The sequence below is a fragment of the Neltuma alba genome, unplaced genomic scaffold (assembly GCF_004799145.2).
Source record: "Neltuma alba isolate B1F8T4 unplaced genomic scaffold, ASM479914v2 tig00011705_pilon, whole genome shotgun sequence".
NCBI lineage: Eukaryota > Viridiplantae > Streptophyta > Magnoliopsida > Fabales > Fabaceae > Neltuma > Neltuma alba.
In genome coordinates, this window is record NW_021636342.1 from 171,899 (window position 1) to 194,923 (window position 23,025).

The following is a 23,025-nucleotide window of genomic DNA, read 5'->3' on the forward strand; positions in this document are numbered from 1 at the left end:
TGATTAGAATTTGAATATATTAAATTACATGGGGAGTATTATAACTAAATGAGATTTCAAATGAAGGTTCAAATAGAAAAATTAATACTTAATTTCACATTTGAATAATGTCTTAATTGAAATTTGAATATATTAAATTGAATATGGAGTATCATTATTAAATTGGATTTTAATTAGAGGCCCAATAAAGAAATTAATAATTAATTTTAAAATTAAAAAATATCTTAATTGGATTTAAATATATTAAATTAAATGGGAAGTATCATTATTAAATGGGATTTGTATTGGAGGCTCAAATAAAAAAATTAACAATTAATTTTGAATTTAAACAAAAATGGATTGCATCAAAATTGAATTTGATTTATTATTTATTATGATTATAATAATTCTTGAGTTACCTAAAATAATTTAATCTATTAAAATTTCAAATCTAATTAAATATACTAGTCGGTGCATCAAGGAAAATTTTTTTAGTTAAAAAGTATAAACAGTGTGACTTGTGCGGGGTACTAATTTTAATTATAAATTAATAAATATGATCTTATATTATTTCAATTCTCTTCTCATTTATTTTTCTCTTCTACGAAAGATGGTATTTTAACAAGAATTTATGATTTTCATATTTCTCAATCTTTGAGGTGAGGAACAAGTGAGATTTTGTTATTCTTACACCTTGCTTTTCTTTTCTTTTTTTCAATTAAAATAAAAAGCCCACAATATAAGTTAAAATTGCATGGATCATATCAAGGGGAGAACTCGGAGTGCCCACGCTAGGTTGACTTGACTTGACTTGACTGTGGGGACCCAAGCCCCTAGTGCCTACGCTAGCTAGGTTGACTGGACTTGACTGTGGGGACCCAAGTCCCTATCGTGTGGGACGGTGCGTGGAAAGAAGCATGCGGACTCGTCCCAAATAATAGGCATTAAAGACGAAGCTCTCCCATTGGCCATATTTTCCTCTTATACAAAAGATATTATTTTAATATCTTTAATATTATTTTAATATTCTCACTTACCAGTGATAAATTTTTAATATACTTGTTTAATACTACCTCCGGTCTTTAATATAAAATCTCATTTGACTTTTATTTTATTTCTAATTATAAAACCTCAATCCACTTTTTTTCTTTTATTTATACTTTTTTTCAAGATAGTCTTTCTAATAATGATAGCTTTAACTAATACATTTGATTAGCAATGATATTTTAAGAAAGACAACACCTATTTATTACAAATAAATAATTTAACTTATTTTTTTAATCTCCTCAAATTAGTCAACTAGCTCTTATAATTAGGATTGGAGATAGTAGATGATTTGATTTGACTATTTTTTTTTTTGGCAAAAGTTGATTTATTATAGCAAGGGAAGGCTCCGAGTAATTAGGACCGGTTGACTTGACTTCGGTGGAGAAAGATTTTCATCTGCATTTTTCAATTATCAATATTTGAGGTCGGTGAGATTTTGTACTTTTCATCCCTATTTTTCCCAATTAAAATAAAAAGCCAATAAGATAATTTTAAATTGTATGGGCCATAGCAAGGGAATGCTCCGAGTAATTAGGACCCATTGACTTGACTTCATTGTGGGGGCATAGTAAGTCAAAGTCGTGTGGGAAGGCACATACGCACAAAACAAATAACATCCTAAAATTAAACATGAATAACGGTTATTTATAAAATATTAAAATTAAAACAAAATATTTCCTGATATAAGTAGGGTTAGAGCACACATTTAGTCGGAAAATTTTCATAGCGGTGGGAACCCATAAATTTTTTTAGTATACATTTGTCTAAAAAAATTTAAAATCATAACAATGTTATTTTTTACAGTGAAAAATGTTAATTGTCAATATTTATTTCATAATAGTATGAGACAATTCTGTTACAGTTTCAAAGCATCCAAAAGAAACTTTTGAGTACCCTGCTCCTAAATAAAAACTTTCACATAACTTATCCATATAACTAAATAATAAGAAAGAGAAATTTGTGGAAAATATGAGATTTGTAAGAAAGCACACTTGGAACATTTTTATTGGAGAGAACATGAATGACGTGACACTGCCAGTATAGTATTTCTCATTTCCTTGAAGCTCTCTCCTTTTACGCACGCTTCTTTAGCTTAGTGATTTTTATCTGTACACATCGGTAACAATTATCAATTGTCAATTTTTACACACACTTTATCCAATTAACTTTGCTGATTGAAATTTCAAAGATCTATCACGCGTATCTTTTTTCCCCTCCCTTGCAGATCACGCGTTTTTGTTTGGGAACAACTCATTTAATTTCATGAGTCACTCATATATAATTCAAATAAAACCAATTACCAAATTTTTAATGGGCGTTGGTGCAAAGATGAAGCGGTTCCAATTTGATAAGCCAATTTGTAGAAAAAATGGGAATAGACATATCTATCTATTACTATATAAAAATAGGGTACAAAACAGGATCTGATGAGAAATTGTCAAGTGGCCTCACTATGACGCAAATAAATAGGTTTTATTTTTCTATTTTTGTAAAAATTAAAATTTTATGCACACCTCTCTTATCTATGTGTTCCTCATCCTGTTTTGATAAAATTGGTAGTTATCTCTCATAATGAATTTGCCACTTATCTCACATTATTTCTATTTAAATTATTTTAGTTGAGTTGTTATTTACATTTTAGAATTAAAAGTTATCTTAAAAAATATCTTAAATTTAAAGTTAACAAGAGTTATTTATTCCAAAAATATTTATTGTTTATTCTCATTTGAATTGCATGAAATAACTTCCTTTATTCTGAAAATCATGGCAAGTATAACAGCCATGATATATTTTTAAAATTTGAAATTTACATTAATTTTAGTGTTAATAAATATTTTAAATTTTAAATTAAATAATACAAAAATAATATAACTTCCCAATCCTATTAACCAATTATTTTTTATCTATACAGTTTCAACAACTTAAAAAGATATTTAATTTCTCTCTCATACCTTCCTTTTTTAATTTATTGGTTGCTTCTTCAATAATTTTAAATAGAAAAATAAGTGTGAGCATTATTTTATAGATGAGAAATGGCCCATTTTGTCATTTCTTAGTTAATAGAATGGTTTTAGATTTTAGATTTTTATAACTGAAATATCTAAAATATTTAATTTTTAAAAAGCATTATATATATTATCATCAATCAAATAATATTCCAACTTGAAAAATATAACTATTCTACCGCTATGGTGATAACGAGTGCCACAAAAAAGTGGAATAAGCTCCAAATCATTTTCAAAACATGTTTAAAAATCTATTATTGGAGCATACTGTGCTAGAGGAAAGGAATGGGAGAGAGGCTTCTTGGTTCTACCACCTTGCAACTCGCATGCCTTGGTCTTTTGAGTTTGAAAAAATTGACTCACATCGCAATTATATTTGTAGCCCTTGAAGAGGCAATCAAATTCACAGTGACCGGTGGAAAAAAAAAACCAAACCATAAGTGAAGATCCCACTACCCAGAGAGCGGACCCCACGGTGCTGTAGGAGAAGGATCATCGTGCAAAAAAACATGAGATAGGACCAAAGATAACACAGAGAAAACCTAAATGGATGGTGAATTCATACCCGTGCAAATGCACGGGTGCTGAACTAGTTGTGGAAAAAATGCAGTTATATTGGTCAAAGTGGCCACTGGGAGAAGGAGTACGGAAGGAAGAGGGGACCCTTTCTTAACAGATTCTGTCCATGTATTTTTCCATTAATTTTTTTGAAAAAAAAATCAATATTTATGATTTAATATTCAACAAGTGCATGCCATCCACACACGTGGCGCCAATCACCCTCTTCACTCTCCAAATAAATAGAGCCTTCTGCTCTCCTCCCTCATTCCAGAAAAAGAGAGGGAGAAAGAAGATGAAAAGAGGATGATGGAAAGGAAAATAGAGAGAACGTGTGAAAAACTTGCGAGAAAATTATAGCTTCGCTCATCTAACAACACCATAAGGGAGGTAAACTCTTGAAGCTGGTATACAAATTAGACATTAGAGTTTAGACACTTCACTTATAGCTGTAAGCCGAGGTCAGTATGTTATACATCTACACCTTCCACTGTTTTTCTTTCCTTTTTTTTTTTCCCCTGCATTATCATCATCTCATATTTAGTTTGATTTGTTTTCCCTGTAGGGATAATAATGATATGATTTAATTGTTGTATGTAGGTCATAATATTACTCATTCATCAGATTATACTCCATTAGTTTTATGGCAATTGACCAAGAAGCATCTTCCTCAAATTCCTCCAACTCCAATTCAGCCCTAAGAACATGCAAGTATGACATTTTCTTGAGTTTTAGGGGCGAAGATACTCGTAAAGGCTTCACAGACCACTTGTATCATGCGTTAAAAAGGAGTGGATTAAGAGTTTTCAGAGATGATAATGAACTTGAAAGAGGAGAAGTCATCTCTGAACAACTCAAACAAGCAATTGAGGACTCTCATTTTGCAATTGTTATTCTCTCCAAAAATTATGCCTCTTCTTCATGGTGTTTAACTGAGCTCCAACATATTCTTTACTCAAGAGACAATGTGGGTCAACAAGTTTTTCCCATATTTTATGATGTAGATCCATCTCATGTACGGCATCAAAGCCAAAGTTTTGCTGAAGCTTTTGATAAGCATCAAAAGCGTGGAAAGGACAATAAAATCATGGAAAGTTGGAGAGATTCTCTCACAAAAGTTGCTAACTTATCTGGTTGGGATTGCGAGGATCGGTAAGTTACTTTGTCATTGGGTAAAATTATGTGACATATACATAGTAGTTATTATAATCAGTTAATGGAACATTAGATCTACGGGCAGTCAAGCTATTTGTTTGACTTTTTATGTGTCTTATTTTAAAGATTAAAAAAATTTCATTAAGAGGAACATTTTAGTTGTAATGCCGAACATATCAAATACTACAAATGTCATGAGTCTCTTTTATTGCGTATTAAACGGTTCCTTTATTTCTATCTGCCGCTAATTGATAAATGAGCTTTTACTGTTAAACTCTATAGGAAAAAAGTATGTAGTAAAACTTTTTTTTTTTTTTTACCATCCATGTTGTGTGTGGTGAGATAGACTTTGTACTATTAGGTCTTTTTTTAAAAGTAAATATACTATTTATTACAATAAATTTTGAAATTATTTTTTGATTTTGGAATTAAAATTTTTTATTTTTTTATTTTTCATATTCAAAGCATTTTGTCCTCAAACTAAACAGCTTTATCTTCGCACCTAATTAAATTAAAACACCCTCTTAAAATAAAAAATGGAATAAGAACTGCATATCTTGGCTGCCCTTATTAATACTGTCTCAATGTGTTGACAATCCAAAAGGAAAAGAATATTAACAATTGCAGACAATGAACTAACAAATATTATAATTACAGAAGAAATCAAAAGTTATATTCTACCCTTTATTTGTGTTATATATCACACATGGTGATTTATATGTTGTTGTAACTTGTAGGGCTGAAGCAGAACTTATTGACACGGTCGTTGAAGAGCTGTGGACCAAATTACGTCATAGACTACCACCTTATAGTGAAGGACTGATTGGAATTGATAATAAAGTAGACCAAGTGGAGCCACTACTTGAGATGGGTTTGAATGATGTTCGGATTGTGGGATTATGGGGCTTACCGGGTGTTGGGAAGACAACAATTGCTTGGGCTATTTTTGAGAAATATCGTAATCAATTTGAAATTAGTTGCTTTGTTCACAATGTTAGGACAGTTTCAGAAAGAGATGGTGGTGAGGTTCAATTACAAAGTCAACTTCTTTCACATCTCAAAGTAAGAAACATGGAAATTGAAAACACCTACGAAGGGAAGAAAATAATCCAAAACCGTTGTTGCAATAAAAAAGTTTTACTTATCCTTGATGATGTTAGCCATACTACCCATCTAGAAAATTTGGCTAGTAGCCCAAATTGGTTTGGTGCTGGGAGTAGAGTGATCATAACAACTAGACATTTAGACTTGTTGTGTAGAGAGCATATAGTATATGTACATGAGGTTCAAACTATGAACCCACATGAATCCCTTCAACTCTTTTGTCAGAAAGCATTTGTAGGAGGTAAGCCTTCCGAGGGTCTTTTGGAGTTGTCTAAAGCTGTTTGTGATTATGCAAATGGCCTTCCTTTAGCTCTTTCTGTTTTGGGTTCTTTCTTTTGTGGAAGAAGTAGCGTGCTCGAATGGGAAGATGCTTTAGATATGATGAAAAAAGTTCCACATAAAGATATTTTTAGGAAACTGGAAATAAGCTTTGATGCGTTAACTGATACAGAACAAACAATATTTTTAGATATTGCTTGCTTCTTCAATTGCCAGAGCAAAAACAAAATAACACGAATATTAGAAAGTTGTGGTTTTAATGCAAAAATTGGCATAACAACTCTTCAGGAAAAGTCTATGCTAAAGGAATATAACAATGTTTTGGTGATGCATGACTTGCTGGAACAGATGGGCAGGAAAATTGTTTTAGGTAAATCTTCTAATGATGTTGGCAATCGTAGTAGATTGTGGACTAAGGAAGACATTGATGAAGTTATGGAAAACAACTTGGTGAGTGTTGAATTTATTAGCTCTTGTTGTTTTTAATATATTTTATATTGTTAATTTATTGTCCATTAATTTTGATATTATTTTACTTGTGGCTAATGTTGTTTATCAGGGCACAAAAGAAATACAAGCTATGGTTTCATTCACATCTTGTGAGGCATTTTGGAATCCTAAAGCATTTTCAACATTACGTAACCTCAGATTACTCATGGTATCAAGTGATTTCAACCTTCCTCACGGCCTCAAATATCTTTCTCATACTTTGAAGGTAGTTCACTGGGAAAAATACCCTTTAGACACTCTTCCTTTTGGAAACTGGTTGTCTAAACTTGTTGATCTTAGAATGCGTCATAGCAAATTAAAGAAACTTTGGAATAAAAGCCTGGTAAGATATGCCTTATGCTTTGATGCTATCGATTATGCTAGTTAGCACAAAATAATTTTTTCATTGATTCTCATATATTTGTTTGACCAGTACTCAAAGAATTTGAAGTTTTTGGACTTACGGTATTCCAGAAACTTGATTGAAACTCCTAATTTCTCTGAACTTCCAAATCTGGAAAGATTAGAACTTGAAGGTTGTGAGGAACTTGTTGACCTCCATGTTCCAATTGGACAGCACAAAAAGCTTCAAGTGTTGAACTTGAAAGGTTGCAAAAGTCTTAGAGCCCATTGGCCAAAAAAGTTGGAAATGACTGCACTAAAAGAATTTGTTCTTTTTGGGTGCATTCATGTAAAACTTCTCCCAAACTTTGGGGAAAATATGAAAAATCTAGTAATGCTTGATGCTGGGGAGACAAATTTAGTCAAACTTCCTGAGTCACTTGGCTTGTTGACTAGTCTTAAAACTCTAAAATTAAGGGGTTGCAAAAATCTTGTTTGCCTTCCTCAAAGCATTCGCAATTTGAAACGTCTTGTACTTGTTGATGTTGCTGGGTGCTCAAAATTTGCTAGATTGCCAGAGAAGTTGAATGAAATTGAAGCCTTGGAGGAGCTGGACGCAAGTGAAACCGATATAACAGAAATACCTTGTTCCATTGGTGGTTTAGAAAAACTCAAGAAATTGTCATTCCGTGCAAGCAAAAGGTCAACGTCGAACTCTTGGAGTGTGATTCTTCCATTGAAGCACATGTTTGGGAGGCATTCAATTCATAAGGGCTTAACATTGCCAGCTTCAATGTTCAATCTTAAATCACTAACAGAATTGGATTTAAGCTACTGCGGTATTAATGATGAATCCATTCCGGATGACTTCAGTGGCTTATCATCATTGATGAGGTTAAATCTAAGTGGAAACAAGTTTAAGAATCTACCTGCTGGCTGCATATCAAATCTTTTGAATTTGAAAATTATGGCGATCAAGTCTTGCGCGGAACTTCAATCATTGCCGCAGATTCCGCCCAGATTATGGACCATGGATGCAAAAAAATGTGATTCATTGGATACAGTGGAAGGTGAACAATTATTACATGTCTTTGCTTCAATGGACCAGGTATATACATATAGTCATATATCATCATATAATTATATGTATTTATTTTGTGTTTGATCATACTATATAATTTGATTTGTGATTATTTATCGGTCTAGGTAGGAAATGGGGCACTTGATTGTTCCTCGCTGGTTATTCCTGGAAGTGAAATATTGCCATGGTGTGAGAATCAAATCGATCTTTATCTGGATCACAAAGGCCAAGCTGTAGTGATGATAGACATACCTCCTTGCGAAGAAATGTCGGGAATTGGATTATGCACTCTTATAGAAGAGGGGGATTGTTCGTGGCGGTGGAATCACAGTGTTTTTGGACATACGGCTGTCAAACACCTTTGGGAGTCTAATTGTAAGGGTGGGAAGAAAAGAAAGCCTTGTCACCTCTGGGTCTTATTTTGGAAGCCCAAAAAGGTTTTTTGTGATAGGGAGCAATTAAGGAAGTACGATTCGATTCCCTTCGTATTTCATGCCTGGCCTCACGATAAGAGAGTTTCAATAAAGTGTGGATGGCGTGTCTTCTGCAAAGTTGATGCTGAAAACAGTGGCAACTCAAAGAGTCAAAGTCTCCTTCCAATATTGGAACAACAAATGGACCGAGTAAGTCACCTCCATTAAACTCACTTTTGTTCATTTTGATTTCAAGCTACCTCCTCCATCCCTACATCTGGTGAACACTTAACCCACGTTATACACACTCTTTTTAAGTCCTAAACATAGCACCATTTTAACTAATTTATTAGTATTAAGAAAACGTGTACAATTAGTCAAATACTCCCTCCGGTCCCATAATATAAGACATTGGTTAAAAGAAAATTATGATAAAAAATGTAAGACGCTAATAGGATAATTAATGTGATTTTTTTCACTTTTGTCCCTTTTAAATATAGAAGAGATTAAAGGCAACTTTATCATTTTTTTAGGATAAAATAGGCAAACTTTATCATTTTAGGACACATTTAGTGACTACACTTACCATTTCTTAATGTGTGAGAAAAAGTTAACTAATTTTTTATATGATGCATTAGAGGTAGTACTCTTTTACAATTATTACTTTCTAACATTATACTGAATGAGATATATTAACTACAGTAGTAGTTAGGATTAGTGATAAATCCCTATTTTAATATGTTATTTGATATCTTTTTGGAGATATTTTTTAATTAAAGTGGGACAAATTACATTGATCATGGATATTTTGAATCAAATACTGATTGCATGAAATTAGAAATTTAAAAGAAAGTCTTATCATATTTTATCTCCTTTTAAATAATTGATTTTACACTTTATGATAATATCTTAATTTATCTTTTGTAGGCTAAAAAAAAAAGAAATAAAGATAGTAGGAAAGCTGAAAGGAAGAAGGAAAAAAATAAAAAAAGAAAATTGGAGACACAACTTGGGCATCAAGGCATCAGATTATGATATTATTTATATTTTTATTAATTCAAAAAGAGGACGCTGGAAATTTTCATTCACGCAATACATGGCCGCCAATCCTCCTCCTGATGGGATTCACATGTATCTCCTCTCCACACGCATAGAACAAGTCGCCAATACCCTTCAAATTCATTCCTCAACCGCAACATCAAATAAAAGACCGCACTCACGCAGCCTTCATATCCTCCTCAGCCATATACACACGCCACCTACCACCAGACCGCAATAATCCTCAATTTTCATTCAGCCACACAACGTCACTACTCACTCAATTTTCATACCTCTCCGGCGGTGAACAACAATTTTTCACATTCATCCTTCCTCTACAACCTCATGGACTCTCACTCCTTCAAACATGTTATGGATGCTGCTAGAGCCATGAGAGGCTAATCCCATTGTGCTTCTTGGAGATGGAGGAGTAGCTTGAGCTCGGAGCTTCAACCAGGAGAGTATTTAGTTTTCCAAATAATTTTTCTCTTAGACTTCATTAGATTTTTCCTATGTTAGGAATATTTTTATTTTATTGTTATCTTATTTTAATAATATATTTTGAAGATGTACTGTTGATGTATTATTTTCTACATATGCCATATGTATTGTTGGGCCAAGGATAGAAGGAGATTTGTATGGATATAAATTACCGTGTGTTATGCCATCACTCGGTGCACGATCGATGGCACTTGTCAGGGCCCCTTCTTCTATGTTTTCTTTTGGCCGGGAATTCATTCGAGCCATGGGACATGTGACGCCTCTTTGTTTTATTTGCAAAGGAGGGGAGCCATAGTCCGAACTTGAGCTCTATATCTTTGGCCGGATATATCTCTAGTATCAGTGAGCTTGGAATAATTTAATAAAATAAATTAGTTCCTATTGGACTATGTGTTAGCCTATGGCTGCAGTTAGAGTTATAAGGGTGGACACTGATATAAAGGAGGCAGCATATTGCATTATTTTTGGATACATTGGAAAAATGATGTTAGTATATTGTTGAATTAAAAATGAAATTGAGTTGAAGGTATGAATCTGTGATTTCCATACATAAATACATATATATACTCATATAAGCAGATTTTTGTTTATCATATATGATTTGCTTGTATAGGTTAGAATTTCAGTAGTTACTGAGATGTTTGATTTCATCCCTTATATTAATATTTTCAAGTGAAGAATCTAGTAGGAATCAAGGAAAAGCACCGATAGAGTAAGTCGTGAAGGCTTATGTGCTCCATAAGCACATGCTATGTTATATTTTTATTTGCCATGACTATAGTCTTCAATGGTCTATTTTGTTATGTCAGGAAAAAAATATTTTGAAATTATGACTTACTGGAGTATTAGAAATTACATATGTACTTTTAAATGAAGTATTTAATTGTGTATGTGGATACAATTATGTGAGGTTTATATGTAGTATGGAGATTGGTACTTATATTAGATGTTGCATTCAGTGGATTGTTGATTGATTTGTAGCACTTTCTTTGCTATTTTGATCAAGTCTCCATGTTCTAGAGCTCTTGATTAAATTGCTAGGTGTCTAGGTCTGGTTAGTAGTTTGGAGATCCTACTGTGAGTCTAATAAGAGCTAAGCATTTTAAAGCATCTCTAATGCAATAAGGTCCCATTCAGTAAAAAACATTAAAAATAACGGGTAAGGAATAGGACTAGTATTGAAAAAACTATTAAAAGAATGTTTAGTTTGAGGGATTGCTTGTTATTTGGGATTGGGCAAATTAATATTGGTGGGATTGGGGAGTACCAAAGAGAAAGGTGGTATTCTCCAATCCCACCTATGCCCAGTCTCAAATAACAAGTAATCCCTCATACTAAACACTCTTTTAATAAGTTTTCTCAATCTCAATCCCAATCCTCATCCCTTTATTTTTAATACTTTGTGCCAAATGGAAGCTAGAGGAATTCAGGTGTCTAGGTGAATTTTTGAAGTTATTGATGTTGGCTAGGGAAGTTGTCTTCACTAGCTTTATTGCTTAGTTAGGTAATTGAACTTAACAACATAAGTAGAACTAGGAATGTTAAGTAAGTCACTCATCAAGGAAGTCTCCCATCACCCATTCCATGATCCGTTTCATTCATAAAATTGGAAAATCATAAAAAGTATACTAGCTTATACTAGTTAAAAATAGTTAATTCACTTCACAACATCCCATATAGTTAACTTGTAATTAATACGTAGTTAGCTAGAGGTTTAGTAATTAGCTCCTCAATAGAGATCGACCTAGGTAGCATTGCTATAGTGTATAGTTAGTCTAGTTTATTTGATAGTTCCCATAACATGCCTTGTCAATGACATAATAATATTGAATAATAAATAACTATATAGAAAATATTTGAATCCTTTTGATATAAAAGTAACTAAATATTTATACGTTAAATTTTAAAAAATAAAATTATTTTAAAAATAATCGTGAAGTTTTAATAACCATATGGATAATAGAAGTCTTTTTTTTTTTTGTGGATAGTCAATTTTTAAGTCTACGGGGAAAATATCAAGGGAAAATGATATAAAAAAAATCTAAAAATCTTATATGCCAAAATAGGAAGCTAAGCAAATGTAATGACTAGTCAGGAAGTGTCGTCTGATGGGGGATTATGAAAATGTTGTTCAATTATAAAAAAGCCCTTGTATGACCTAAATAGTATAATTTTACGGTAGAGAGACGAAAGGTGTGGCAAGAGTTGGGGAAAAAATTTGGAAGGGAGCATGAACGTGGGAAGCAACTGTTGAACGAACAAAGCAAGTGAGGTAAGTATTCAGTGACCATTTTCTTCTTCTCCTTCTTTTCTCCATCTCCTTTATGTATTGGTTTATCTTCTTCTTTTCGTTGGATGGGAATGTCATCGGAGTGAGGCTGGTTTTGAGGTAGAGAGGGTGCACTGCCAGAAAAAGGCTCTTAACGGCGATTATTAAGGGTTTTTTACGGTGGTTTTGGAGGTACAGTGGATACAATCAATGTTGAAAGGTAAATAAAACACGGCGATTAAAAATCGATATGGAAAATGGACTTTCCACGGCGGTTCTGTTAAAAACTGCAGTGGAAAATCAAATTTCCACGCCAGTTATTAATAAAACCACTGTGGAAAGTTTCCACAGTAGTTTTTTACGTAACCACCTTGGAAATTCAATTTTTCACGGCAGTTTTTAACAGAACCGCCGTGATCAATTGTTTCAACGGCGGTTATTTAAATAACCAGCCTTAAAAACTTAATTTTTTTTTGATAACGCTGCATGAGTTTCTTTTTACCTCCCTGTAATTTACAGCTCCAAATAAATCCAGGCAGTACAGAATATGCAGAACTATTTCAAGATGACCATATGAACAAATAATCAACTAGCTAGTTAATATATATACATACAACGCAACAAGCGTTAAAATTTCTTTTAATATAGGTACAAAGCTTACAAGGGAATCTGTCTAGGCAGGACAGAAACTAATCCTATAACTACATGATGATACCTTAGAAGTAGCTTGCTACTTCTCCTAACAACAAATAAAGGCATGATTCAAAGAATAGTAACAAGCTAAGTGAATTCTGTCTACACAATAGAAGTAAGGAACATGTATAGGGGGAAACTAATAAGAGAAAAAATCTAACAATGAATTTCTTGAAGAATGACCTAACTATTTTAAATTTTCAAAACTCTATAGTAATGTTGTTGACAAAGTATCCCTCATCAAGTTGATTTCATCCATTTGATATGGTGCAATATTTTAAAATATCTGTAAATCAAAAATAACATAGTCAACTTAATCAAAAGTGTGAAAAGAATTGAAGAATTACATGCAACGTACCTTGTCTTTACCTCGTCTAATTTCTCAGTCACCCCTATCTCAATGATGTCATTCATGTAATGGATGACATAATATCCACGTTCAACACTCCCTTAATAAAATATAAAATTGAATATTAGACTTTGATTATAAACATCAACTTTAATTATTGAAAAAGATTTAAAAGTATATATTTAGCTCAAAACAACATACTTTTGGGAGAATCCATATTGGTGGTTGTCTATTTTGCTTCTTCACCACAACATTGAAACTATAGAAAGCCCTATCAACAATAAAATTTAATGATATTAGAGCATGTTTTTATAAACTTCACACGTAATAAATATATAAACATAAACTAACGTGTCGATGACATCTCTGGTTTCTTCGGATGGACTTCTACAGAGGGAATCAAACCAGTAGACTTTGTTATCAAAAGGGGCACAAACAAGTAGGGTCCAACGATAATTGCAAAATACGAACCATGTTAATTATAATCCTATACATACAACTTGTGTATCTCAAATACAATAATATACTTACCCTTCCACATAATATGCAAAATATATTTGCTTTCTCATCTAAGTCATTGTGGTCATCATGTAGATTGACCTTGCATCCATAGTATTGACTATTTTCTACATCCTTTAAGGACACATAAAGCCAAATGCTCCTTCAAGTCCTCCTTGTTGACAAATTTGAGTAAAGTGCCTGTTGTTCAAATAAGAAACATTAGGACATGCATAAATATAACATGAATCAAGAAAATGATTTTGTAACTTACAAAATAGCCAGCTGCATGAAGACTACATCTAGCTCCTCAAAGTTGAGGAATTAAACGAGGTCCTTCTTGTCAATGGTGAAATCGTATGTTACATCTGAACCCACAATCCCCAGCGGTATGTTGAAAGTAACGAGCTTATCCATGTTTACCACTATGGAATGAAGAACCTCCAAACTGGAATACATAAGGGCAAGATCACCAGGAAGAGGCAGGAGTATGGGATCTAATGATGCACTCTTTCTGGCCTTCTTCACCGTCACCTTCTTCGTTAATGGCTTTACAGCAAGTCTCTTTGGCCATAAAATGAAATGTCCTTTAACCTAAGCCAATAGTCAAATCTCATCAGTAGGATTGGGTACTGGTATACCACCATGACCACGAAGAATTCTATCCATCGTCACCCTCGCTTGATCCTTTAGAACTTTCATGCCAAGGATTGTTGTGCCCAAGAATGCCGTTGGCAACATGAATAGCTGAATCTTCAAAGTCCACATAAAGAGCACATGGCATTCCATCGTCTTTGACAGGGTCAGGACTAGAGTCAGGTGACGGAATAAGGTGCCCAGAAGCGACGAGCAGTCGTGGTCGAAGCTTGGCTCTAGGCGATAGGCTAGCAGTAAGCTTGGCTACAGCGAAGCGCTTACCAAGCACGAAGGAAAGCAGACACTGTCAGTTAATGTGTCTGATTATTACTGTCCTTCCTACTTTTTATCATAGGTGAACCCTGAAACATAACATGAAATTAGTTAAGGCACATTAAATAAGTTTAAATCGATCAAATAAACCTTTAAAAGATTTGAAAACATGTGTGATTATTACCTGAGAAAGTTCAGACACTCAGGGCATCTGGAATCTAGTTGTGCCCATCATCATCATAGCCTGTTGAAACTTGGCGTTGAACTCCTCACGTATCTTTTGCATCTCTGCCTTGTGCTGTTCACTGAGTTCAGCTCAAACTCTCTCCGTTTCTTCATTAGCTAGTTACATATCGTTCTTTCTTGGATTCAAGTTCTTCAGCATATTCTTGTGAGCATTCAAGTGAGGCAAACTTCATTCGTATTATTTAAAATGTATATATGTATTTGCATTACAACTTCTCTTGACATAGACCTCACTATAACACCCTGTGTTCCCTTGCTTCTCCCCTGATCATGTCAAGATTGAGAAAGTCCAACTGCCTTTACCCTATCAAGATATCCATTACAAAACTCAGTTGTCTCCTTAACTACATATCTCTCAACAATTGGTGCCTCAGGTCGATAAGAATTCTTAGAGTACCCTTTTAGGATTTTCATGTATCTCTCAAACAGGTACATCCACCCTAAACACATAGGGCCGCAAAGTCTTATCTCTCGCATAAGATGAGCTATCAAGTGGACCACAACGTCAAAAAATGATGGAGGAAAGTGCATTTCCAATTGGGAGAGGATCACATAACTTTTATTTTTTAATTCATCTAACTCAGCAAAATCAATGACTTTGTTACAAATAGCACTAAAAAACATACAAAGTCTTGTAATAGTATTTCTCACATCAGTTTTCATAATGCCTCGAATAGCAAGTGAAAGTAATTGTTACATCAACACATGACAATGATGAGACTTCATTCCCGTTATCTTCAAATCTTACATTAAAACAAGTTTGCTCAAATTAGAAGAATAACCTCGTGACACCTTAATGCTATTGACAAAACCACATAAACTTCTTTTCTCTTCTTTTGATAATGTGTGCGCAGTTGGCTGTAAATAAGCTCTCTTACCATCTCTTTCTTGTGGGTGGAGGAGTTTTCTTATTCCAATTTCAACCAAGTCTCATTTCGCATTGATTCCATCCTTAGTCTTTCCACTTATATGTAAAAGTATACCAACAAGGCTCTCACACACATTCTTCTCCACATGCATCACATCTAAACTATGCCTCACATCAAGACTTTGCCAATATGGAAGATCGAAAAAGATAGATCTTTTTTCCATATATCCCTCTCACTGGTAGTCTTCTTTTTCTTTTTACTAAAGACCACATTAATTCCCTTCACCTGTTGATAAACTTCTTCTCCAATTAATGGGATTGGAGCCATTTGATATTCTTGTGAGCCGTTAAATGCCTTCTTTAACCTATGGTAAGGGTGGTGCCGACCAAGAAATCTTCTGTGACCAAGGTAGAACGTCTTTCTGCCATGTTCAAGTTGCATGTAGTAGGTGCCTTCTTTGCATATCGAACATACTTTATGCCCTTTAACACTGTATCCTAACAAATTTTCATATGCTGGAAAGTCATTTATCGTGGTGAAGATCATGGCACGTAAATCAAAGGTCTCTTGTTTATATGCATCAAACACATCAACACCTTCCTCCTATAATTTCTTGAGATCCTCAATCAAAGATGCCAAATACACATCGATATCATTTCCTGGCTATTTTGGCCTCGAGATCATCAAAAATAGCATGATATACTTTCTTTTCATACATAACTAAGTAGGCAAGTTGTAAATTATGAGGAGTACCGGCCAAGCACTGTGTGTGCTACTAAGATTACCATATGGATTAATTCTGTTTGTACAAAGCCCTAGTCGAAGGGTTTTCGGCTTGCTACCGAATTGAGAAAGTTTTTTATCTATTGTTTTCCATTGAGGAGAATCTGTTGGGTGACGAAACTTTCTATCACATATTTTCCCATTGAAATGTCATCTCAAGTTCTTTGTTTCTGTGGCATTAGCAAATAGATGCTTAAATCGTGGTATTATTGGAAGATACCACAAAACCTTCAAAGGAGAACCTTTGGTCATCTCATTATAATCACTATCATCTTTCTTAACTTTGTATCTTAAAGTCACACATTTAGGGCACTTATTCAACCCTTCATACTCATTTCTGAATAATATATAGTCATTAGGGCACGCATGTATCTTCTTATATTACAAACCCATCAGACACAAAATTTTCTTTGCCTCATACATTCGTTTTGGAAGTGAATCCCCTTTGGAAGAATACAGCTTAGCAGTTCAAGTAATTCTATGAAACTAGCATCAGTCCAACTATTTTTTGCCTTTAAGTCCATCAATTTCAACACGGTTGTCAACCTTGTGTAATCATCTTTACACTCTGGGTATAAAGGCATCTCTGCATTACTACACAAAGTTTCAAAAGTGGGAGAGAACAGTATAGAAGATTCAGACCTTACGTCATGAGACATATCCAAAATTCTATCGCCAAAGTCTACATTCACAACCTTCTCCTTTTCAGACAGTGTACTCTTTCTAATTTCTTCATATCATATTCAATTTGTATACCTCAAATTTATCTCATCACAAATAAGATGCTCTTTTATCTTAGAAGTACTCTGCCAACTATTGTTTAAGCATTTGACACAAGGACAATAGCACAATCCATCTCTTTTACTAAGGGCATTTCTCTAAGCAAACCTAAGAAACCTTTCAACCCCATCCTCATATTCTTTGCTAATTCTCTTAGCTTTCATCCAACCATGATCCATTATTCTACAGAGTCAATAAACATAGTTATCAAGCTCAGTTCTAACTCCTTAATTCAAATATTGAAATAATAAAATAATTAAATATTAGTCAATAAATTAACATTGACTAACACTTAATTACAAAGTAAAGGAAATGTCTCTTTTTTAAAAATAAAAAATTCGACAGAATTTTCCCTTAAATATATAATAAAGGAAAAATTAGAGTGAAGGACCAAGAAAAAGTTATATTTATGATAAAGAATCTTAAAAATTGTAATTATTTAAAAGGAACATAAATATATTAAATATATTATAATAAAAAATGAAATATATAATTACTTTTAAAAATTAGATTAAGTAATTTCTTAAAAATTGGTATATATAGTGAATGAGCAAAAATGTTGATAAAAATATAAAATCAAACAAACATATATAAGTTTTGTAAAATAGTTAAACAAAAATTATTTTAATCAAAATTAAAACTATTCTTCATAACATATTTCAACATGCATAAAGTTTTATAAAATATTAAATTTATTTTCAAACTATACAGAGTCAATAAAGTTTGATGGTATCACAAATGGGTCAGAGTGATTAGTGTTAGAAAAAAGAACAATATTGAAGGGGGATTCAAATAATGGGATGGCTTTATCTGAGAAAATAAAGCATGAGTGTAGAGAGCAAAGAGATGAGTGTTTTGTTGCAAATTATTAGCATGAATGTGTCGAACCCTAATCTGGTCATGTAAGCTAATGATGATTGTATTATGTTGATAAAATTGAAGTGATGACCTAAGTGTTAAGTCATATAATCATTATTGTTATGTTATTAGTGCAGGTAATGATGCAAAATGAATTTCGAAGCTGGGTCATCTGGTAGAAAGCAGTTGTTCTGTTATTTTCATATAGGTGGGAAATTTATGACAAATGGTAAAGGTGAAGTGAGATATAATAGAGGTAACATGATGGTAAAGAAGCATTAAGGATGGGTTGACACTTGAAGAATTGAGGCTAATGATATGTGAGTGGATTGGTGGTAATGGAAGAGATTGTGACATTAAGTACACAGTAGCCTTTAATGAGAAGACATTAATTGACCTTCATGACAATGCTAAAATGTATAACCTCTTTCAATACAGTAGGAACAACGGTCATGTGTATGTGGCAGAAAAAGGGGAGGGGGATCTGCAACCAAGGAATAATACAAAAACGTAAGTGGAAGTTTGTGTTATGAATTTCATCTTGTCATTTGTGTTAACCACTCTTGTCATTGTGAATGTAGAACAAAGAGATTCATGGATATGTAATAGTAAACAGAATTAGATGCATCTCCTATTAGTTTGTGTTATGATTATGGCTAGCTCAGTGAAGAAAATACAAGTGAATGTGACAATGATGGAGGAAGTGGGTCCTCTAATATGGATACGTCCATCAGAGTTGAAGATATTGATGATAGTGAGATGAGCAGTGTGAAATGGAGGGTACTTTTTACAGGAATGGGTCAACGTTTTCCAAATGTAGATGCATTTCGAGTGTCTGCATATAAGTTTGCACTTGCACACAAGTTTGTGCCCAAATATGTGAGGAATAGCAAGGAATTCATATAAGTGAGGTGTAGAGTTGAAGGTTGTCCATGAAAGCTATGTGCAAATCATGTAAGGAAGAGTTGTCATGTGCTATGAGTGATGACATTTATAAATTGGCATGTTCATTCAGCCCAGGATAGCTTGGAAGTGATGCATAGTAGAAGAGCTAGTTTGAACTCATCAATAATAATTGATTAGATGAGAGATCATGTAGACAAGCACACTTATGAGATAAGGAAGAAGTTAAAACTAGAGCATGGGATTGATCTAACATATAAACAGGCTTATAAAGTAAAAGAGAAGTCATTAGAAGACATATATGGTAGGCCTGAACAATGATACATGCTCATACCATGGATATACCAAAGGCTAAAGGAAATAGATGAAAAAATTGTGGCTAAATGGAGTGCTATTAGGAACCAGTTTGAGTGTGTTTTCATAACCTACGAGTTATGCATTAAGGGCTTCTTGGGTGGTACGAGGCATATTCTGTATGTTGATGGAACTCACTTAAGCAGACCATACAAGGGAACGATGTTGTCAGCTTCTACTTATGATGTAGATAACGAGCTGCTACTCTTTGCAATTGCAATTGTGAAGGGAGAAACACTAGATCACTGGACATGATTTTTTTGGGTACTATGGAAGTGACAATGTATCAGATCAACACAATGCTATCATCAAAGGAGTGGCATCAATATTTGGGGGTCAAAGGCATGCCTTTTATTATAGATATATTAAGGAGAATTTTAGCTCGGAAGTGATGAAAATGAATAAGGGGCAAACAAGGACAAATGGCCTATCAAAAGAGGATGTACTACATATATTGGATAAAATTGTGTATACAAGGACGAATGAGAAATTTAAGTCAGCAATGGATGACATGAGAGACTTCTGTCCAAGGCTATTTGATTGGCTTATCAATCATAGGGATTTAGATAAGTGGGCTAGAAGCAAGTTCCCATATAAAAGATGGGGATAATATTATAAGTAATATTGCAGAGTCATTCAATGCATAGATGATCAATGAGAGAAAGCATACTGTACCCCAATTAATCCATGAGCACCGAGAGAAAGTAACAAGAAAGCTACATACCTCCCATGTGGGTATGACCAAATGGAAGAATTGTGTTGGTCCAAATATAGACAGTAAGGTGATGGATATGATGGCTGGGTCTAAGCACATGTATGCTGAAAATTATGGTGGGGAAAGAGTAAATGTGACAACATCATGTGAAGACCATCAGGTTGATCTTGTACTACACCAATACAGTTGCAGATCTTGATAAATAACAGGAATCCCTTGTGCCCATGCTTGTAGAGCCATCAAGGTTATCCATGGCAATATTTATGATTATGTTGATAATTGCTATAAAAAGTCATCACAAGAAAAGATTTATGCTCGCAGTATGATTCTTGTGGTAACAACAGACATGCCTCACCCAAATGATTATTATAGGATAGGAAATGTCAGTGATCGAATATTCTTGCTACCTTCCATAACATCTCGACGACCTATAAGGCTAAAAACAAATAGGAATGAATCACAATTCCAAAACAAACAGATACACGATTATAGAAGATGTTGCTAACCTGGACGCACAAAGAAGAATTGAAGAAATCCTAACCCATCATGAAGTTTCAAGTACAATTGGGATGGGTCATTTTTTGGTGTACATAGATGTATGCTTTACCCTTATCAACTTTTTTGGGACTCAGGTTCTAGTTAGGAGCTAGGTGCAAACATTATTTTTGTAAGTAAGGTGATAGAAATGTCAGTGATAAGAGAGCATTAAGTATGGCTAGTATCTTAATGTGCACTTGTCATTGAATATCTAAAACTAAGTTACTGTTATGGAGATGTTATCTTTTGTTAATGGCACATTAGTTGTTGTCATTTTCATATTTGGTCTTGTTATTGGCAGTGATGTAATCAGGCTAATTTGACAGTTTATGTGAAACTGATGTTATATATGAAGAATATGTTATGTCATCCTTCATTACTGTTATGTTCGGATTAGTTGTTGTCATTTTCAAATTTAGTCTTGTTATTAGCAGTGATATAATCAAGGTAATCTGACAGTTCATGTGAAACTGATGTTATACATGAACATGTTTTGTCATCATTCATTGTTGTTATTTTCATATTAGTTGTTGTCATTTTGACATGGATACGGACAGTACATATCCAAGTAAAATTGAATGACTTTGAAAGAAATGGATACCAACAGCACATATTTAATATGGCTATTGTCATCATCTGTTTTTATGTGGTTAAATTCCAATTAATTGATATCATTAGGGAAAAAAATTAGTATCATGTATTTCAACATACACTGATATCATTCGGTACACGTATCTAACAAAGAACAAGTACATATTAGGTCAGCCTACAATGCACATTACATACAGCAATTTAACAAAAAACAAGTCAATTATCATCCTAACATCGAGACATCTAGGACAGATGCCTTTTCTTTGACTTTTTGCTCTTATGTGGTTGTGATTGTCAAATAAGATCCAATACCCCGTCATGTTTTTCATTCATTTCATGATTCACCAACCACCATGTCAGATCATGATAAAAGCCAGCAACTTCTTCCTTTGTGTAGTTAAGGGTCATACTAGGTTCCCATCTTCTCAGCCACATCATACAGTGCACCCCACAATCCCTCATGTGGACACAACAATATCAACATAGTTAGTTAACGCCTCTGACATGTTCATTTACCAAACAAAATTCCAAATTGACAAGACTGACTGGTTATTTTGCTAAGAAACTTTTGCAAATATCATTTCAGACATTGGCTTTTCCCAACTAGTCTTGGCTTGACTAAGTCGAAGATCATATTGAACCTCTTCCTCTACAAAAAGATTCAGGTGTGCTTCACCATGTTCAGTACTAACACCAAAAGTTGAATGATTTTAAAAGTATAAAAACTAGGGTAAACATAATGAGTTTTTTCTTACACAATCCTTCACAGCCATTTCTATTGGGTCCTTGATGACAACCTTCTTCCTCTTCCTTCTGTCCTTACTCCCAAAATGGTCACTTATAAAGTCTAATAAGTAGAAATCCAATATGCCGGGTTGAATGGAAACACAAAACCAATGTTGGGCACAAGAGCAAGACTAATTATGAAATCACATTCATCTAAGTTATAACCAATAAACTCAAGAAGAATAAGCTTCTTATATTTTTGGGCTTTCCCGGTTGGGTCAAGTATCATCATGTTCTGCATGATATGAAATTGTTAATCCATTATTTGACCTTGTAATTTTCAATTCCATTATTGCCATTGGTATTTGGATTTGAAATTAAGTAATCTCACCATGAAATCCACATTGAAGATATGCCTCTTTCATATCCCCAACTTTGCCTTCATGTCCTCTATCACTGCCTTGCACACCAAATTAAACACCTACAATGCACAGTAAAAACATCATTCTGACATAATAATTTCACCAAACATTATCAAAGATAAGCATGGGTGTAAACATAGGACATTCAAAAATACCCTGTTATTTACTCTATTCATTCTAGCCAAGAAAAACAGTAGTTGTTGGTTTATATCTTCATCAAACATTTTAATCACAGTCCTACAAACATTGTTAGAAGTCAGTGACAAAGAGCACGATTTTGGGGACATCATCACTTGTCATTCCTATATAGCTTATTATTATTATCAATTCGATTCCTGTCATTGTCAGTATACATCGTGTCATTTAAAACTCAGGCCAACTAGGGATATACTTACTTCTTTCCCTCGTTCACATTCTTGGGTCTACGGGAAATTAAAGTAAGAAAAAGGTCCCTTTCCTCTTTTGGCTTCTTTGTCCCCAGAGCTGCTTTGAACTCCATCCACAGAGATTTAATCATTGAACTCTTTGCCT

The 23,025-nt window shown here is 33.7% G+C and overlaps 1 protein-coding gene across 1 annotated transcript in view; it reads left to right on the forward strand.

Moving 5' to 3' along the window:
• The first annotated feature begins 3,802 nt into the window (after positions 1–3,802).
• The window catches only part of LOC114717022 (TMV resistance protein N-like), a 47,558-nt gene continuing 28,335 nt past the window's right edge, over positions 3,803–23,025 (forward strand). Inside the window, exons 1-4 of the mRNA XM_028902101.1 lie at positions 3,803–4,051; positions 4,191–4,742; positions 5,483–6,578; positions 6,688–6,960. Coding sequence (XP_028757934.1) covers positions 4,234–4,742; positions 5,483–6,578; positions 6,688–6,960 — 1,878 coding nt within the window. The 5' untranslated portion in view covers positions 3,803–4,051; positions 4,191–4,233. The remainder of the gene's footprint in view (positions 4,052–4,190; positions 4,743–5,482; positions 6,579–6,687; positions 6,961–23,025) is intronic.